Source organism: Berghia stephanieae, chromosome 3 (genome assembly GCF_034508935.2).
Source record: "Berghia stephanieae isolate SIO BIC M18660-M18661 chromosome 3, UCSD_Bste_1.3, whole genome shotgun sequence".
Lineage (NCBI taxonomy): Eukaryota > Metazoa > Mollusca > Gastropoda > Nudibranchia > Aeolidiidae > Berghia > Berghia stephanieae.
In genome coordinates, this window is record NC_088362.1 from 31,480,090 (window position 1) to 31,485,089 (window position 5,000).

Genomic DNA, 5,000 nt, shown 5'->3' on the forward strand with positions numbered 1-5,000 from the left:
CAAGAGGTTGTCCCCCTTACTTGGGAGACTCTCACTGTTTTTGCTTATTTATTACTACAATGAGACCATAACAATTTGGGTCATCAGACTCGCAAAAAGTAAACATCGGCCCCGTCATAATTTACCCTATTGAGGTGACATATCACAAATGTGATACTTTGTTCTGTTTCTAGTAGTTTTTTGTTTTTGTTTTTTAAAGGAAGGATTGTAAGCGATGATAATGGTATGACGTCAGTGAGTGATGACATCGTGACGTCGTCAAGATTTTTTGAGTCCAAATACTCTGTCCAGAAATGTCCTTGACCTTCGTTTGAACTCGACGATCTCGCGACAGAGCGTGAGGAAAGCGTCTGTGACCTTTGACACGTCTTCCGCGGCCGCCACTTCTGTGAACGGACAGTTCAGTTCCGTGGCGAGTCTTGCACCTGTTCAGGACAGGAAATAATTAATAACACTGGGAAATTGAACGTAAGCTTCAATTTAATATACAAAAACAGATAAAATGAACGTTTCGGGTTTCCCCTTTATCAACAAAACAGGATGAATGAAACACTACAGACGAATGAGATAATGTGGTAGTGGCGTTGTTAAGATTCATCGGTAGCCCAACCAAAGAGCATTCCTCTAATAACAGCAGAGTGAAAAATAGGTTCCTTTTTTTCTCAAGAGTTGAATCATCATCATCATCATCATCATCATCATCATCATCATCATCATCATCATCATCATCATCAAATCCTCCTCCTACTCCTCGTCGTCGCCATTTTCATCATCATCATCATCATCTTCATCATCATCATCATCATCATTATCGTCGTCGCGTCGCCATCCTCATCATCATCTCTTCATCCTCCTCCTCTTCCTCCTCCTCCTCCTCATCATCATCATATCCTCCTCCTCCTCCTCCTCCTCCTCATCATCATCATCATCATCATCATCATCATATCCCCCTTCTCCTCCTCCTACTCCTCGTCGTCATCGTCATCATCTTTATCATCATCATCATCATCATCATCATCATCATCATCAGCATCATCATCGCCCTCAATGTCGTCGTTCGACATTCATACTTGTATCAATGATTTCCATACCAATATTATCTGAAACGATTACCATACAGAAACGAGTTATGCAATGAAGCGCGTCTTTGATCTTTGGGTTTATTGTTTGCCGATAACGTGCCTTTGTTTTATTTCATTTCCGTGCATGGTGCAAATTGCTGAGTGTCATGAGCCTTGAAAATGCCAATCTGGTGCATTTTCTATCACCTCCCCTCCCCCTCCCCTTTCCAACCCCCTCGTTACTTCATAAGCATTCTTCACTCTTTTTGTATGCCGCTGACTTCTCTGGTATTGGTATCGAGAGCCTCACTTCAAGTTGAAGTTGTGATATATATATATATATATATATATATATATATATATATATATATATATATATATATATATATATATGATATATGAGAGAGGAGAGAGAGAGAGAGAGAGAGAGAGAGAGAGAGAGAGAGAGAGAGATTTTAAAAATTATATATATATTTATTTTTTGTTTTTTGTTTTGTTTTGTTGCATTGGTCAGTTAAGAAATATTTAGAGAAGAGGATGATGCTGACTATGACGACGACCACATCGACGACGACGACGACGACGATGATGATGATGATGATGATGATGATGATGATGATGATGATGATGATGATGATGATGATGATGATGATGACGACGACAACGATGGTGTTGATGATGAAGACGAGGAGGAGGGGAAAAAAGAGGAGATTGGATGCAAGGATGAAGACGATGATGACAATGACGATGAATAATAAATAAATGATGATGATGATGATGATGATGATGATGATGATGATGATGATGATGATGATGATGATGATGATGATGACGACGACAACGATGGTGATGATGAATGACCACGACGAGGAGGAGGGGAAAAAAGAGGAGATTGGATGCAAGGATGAAGACGATGATGACAATGACGATGAATAATAAATAATAATAACAACAACAACAACAACAACGAATCCTCACCATCGTCATAGGAGACCTGTCGTCCGTGCGACAAATCCGCCTTATTTCCCACCACGATCACCGGGACGTGTGAGGTCTTCTTGACATCCTCCAGACGTCTTCTCGTCTCCGCCAAGACGTCGAACGTCTTCCTAGCTGTCACAGAGTACACCAGGAGGAATCCGTCGGCCCAGCGGATGACCTCATCTCGAGCTCCAAGGTCATCATTCTATAGAATTAACGAAGATTGAAATTGTAGGTTTAGTTTATGGAAACATTTGAAGGCTGGTTTTCCAAAATTCGTTAACCCTCTCCTCACCAACTACAAGAAAATCGTCAAAGTTCGATAAAGAATTTTGTTTTGTTACAGTTATGAAAACCTGGCATTGCGTTGTATATCTCATTTTACTGAACAATATTATATATAGAATGTACTTGTTGCTTTTCTGTTTGAGTAAGAATGATCTATTTTTGTGCTGGGTGGGTTTAAAGTTTTGGGTAAAATTCTGAAACTGGCTGGTCAGGAGAGAGTTAAATCGATTTTTCTACTTTTTGAGATTTTTTCTCCATGAGATAAATTGAAACGTAAACTTTATTTTAAGCATCATTTGGCACAAAAATTTCCCAAGATTTGTGTGAATTTAAAGTTTAAATGATAAAATAATAGACCGAATGATAAATTTTAGGGGAAATAATCCTCAATATCTCAAAATGGGAGAACCGGAGTTAGGGAGTTTTGGAAAACCACTTGTCATTTGTAATCTGCAGAATCGTGAAATAAATTACACAAACCACGCACTTTTAAAACCACACACATTGGCATCATATTTAATTTTGTATTGTTGTGCAAAGTAGATAGATAATTAATATTTACTCAAACTCAAATTAATTTAAATGTTGACAACATAATTTTTAATAATTGATTTTGTTTGTTTGTTTTCCCATAGGAATGTCAACGTTTTAGGTAAGATAGCAAAGAAGTGGGGGACCTCCACAAAGCATGTTAGAATAATAAATAAAATAAATTAAATTCCTTTTCTTCATCCCCAAAGGGAAATTTGCCTTTAGGGTCTATTCCAAGGGAAGACTGGAATAACCCAAGCGTCAGCCGCAGAGCAGCGCCGCAAAGTGAGCAAGGGCGAGGCGACTTGCTCAAGGCCACACAACGAGGCGGGTAGTCGAACTCTGTACCTTTCAGGTACGAAGCAAAGACCGTACCGCTAAGCCACGCTGCCCCCCCCCCCCCCCCTCACCCCCTCCCTCCTTCCCAGCGAGTACTGTATCATTTATGGTTAGTAACCACCATTATTATTTAATTCTAAGCTCACGTTTGACCGCGTATCAAGTAGCTCAAAGCTGATGTTCTCTCCTTCAAGGTTAGTATTGCACTTGTATTTGTTATCTGAAATGAATACAGAAAAAAAAAAAAACAATAGTAATAATATTTTATTTCAACTTACGAAATGAAAAACAAAAAATATAGGTGAATGATTAAAAAGAACCCAGTCTATTATATAAATCTCTCTCTCTCTCTCTCTCTCTCTCTCTCTCTCTCTCTCTCTCTCTCACTCTCTCGCTCTCTCGCTCTCTCTCTCCCCCCCCCCTCTCTCTCTCTCTACTCTCTCCCTCTCTCTCTTCTTTCTCTCTCTCTCTCTCTCTCTCTCCTCTCTCTCTCTCTCTCTCTCTCTCTCTCTCTCTCTCTCTGTCTGTGGAGTGAGCTCCAATTTTGGGATTCTAGTGTTTCTAGTTAAGCAAGCATATTATGTGAATCAACTCGGTAATGTGTAGGGGTGAACTAGATGTAAGCAATTTAGTTTATAGTCAAATAGTAGAATGGGAGAAATTGTGACAAATGATGTTCCAAATCATTGATAGTGTGAAACCAGTCTTCCAAAGGACTGGACACATACCTTGTTCAACTGATCTTCTGGTTTCAAAGTGATGGTATCTTATTTCTATCCTAGATAAACGCTGTTCGTCAATAAAGATCATCCATCCTCGCTCTTTTACGCCTTGTTATTACAAGAAGCTGCCTATACGTCCATTAGCGATGTGAAGAACGGCAAAGCAGCAGGGATAGATGGTGTATATCCCGATATGGTGACGCATCTGGGCCCCAGGGCACGGGCCTGGCTGCAGAGGCAATGTCCGACGTCCTTGCAAAAGGAAAGCTTCCACAAGTGTGGAAACTTGCGAAGATAGTTGCCATCCTGAAGCCCGGGAAACCGGCGAAGGAGGCAGACAGTTACAGACCCATATCTCTGCTGAGCTGTCTTTACAAATTGTTGGAGCGTGTTCTATTAAAACGATGGAGGCCGGTCCTAGACGCTGCCCTGCCACCCCAGCAGGCGGGCTTCAGGGAAGGGAGGTGCACCACGGAGCAGGTCATTGCCCTTACAGAGCATATTGAGCATGGGTTTGAGAGAAAACAGCAAACAGGTGCTGTCTTTATCGACCTATCAGTGGCTTAGGATACGGTCTGGTGCGAAGGGTTGATGCTCAAACTAGCAAAAATCATAAGGTGCAAAAAGACCTTGAAGTTGTTCTCTTCGATCTTAGGGGAAAGACAATTCCACGTCGTGCTGGGAGACGCCACGAGCAACGTGAGGAAATTGAAGAATGGGGTCCCTCAGGGGTCGGTACTTGCGCCAATGTTATTTAACGTTTACATTAGCGATATGCCGAACACTTCCTCCATGAGGCTGGGATACGCGGACGACTGGGCACTCGTTACTCAGAGTAAAGTGTGGACCCTTCTCGAGAGCGTACTCAGCGAGGACGTCACCAGACTCAAATCCTACTTCGACAAGTGGTACCTGAAGATGAACACTTCAAAAACCGTGGCCACTGCATTTCACCTATGCAGTGCTTGGCACACCAGAAAACTGAATGTCCTAGTCGGGGACCAGCCACTCCCATATGAGCCGCATCCAGAATATTTAGGTGTCACGTTGGATCGCAGCCTTACCTATCGGGTGCATC

General features: G+C 41.7%; 1 protein-coding gene across 1 annotated transcript in view; it reads right to left on the reverse strand.

Moving 5' to 3' along the window:
* Window positions 1-5,000, reverse strand: part of LOC144967534 (ras-related and estrogen-regulated growth inhibitor-like) — a 37,529-nt gene that overhangs the window by 1,531 nt on the left and 30,998 nt on the right. The window contains exons 5-7 of the mRNA XM_078904919.1: window positions 3,347-3,420; window positions 2,040-2,247; window positions 1-425 (exon numbers count right to left, since the gene is read on the reverse strand). The exon at window positions 1-425 is cut by the window's left edge and continues 1,531 nt beyond it. Of these exons, the coding sequence (XP_078761045.1) occupies window positions 259-425; window positions 2,040-2,247; window positions 3,347-3,420 (449 nt within the window). The 3' untranslated portion in view covers window positions 1-258. The remainder of the gene's footprint in view (window positions 426-2,039; window positions 2,248-3,346; window positions 3,421-5,000) is intronic.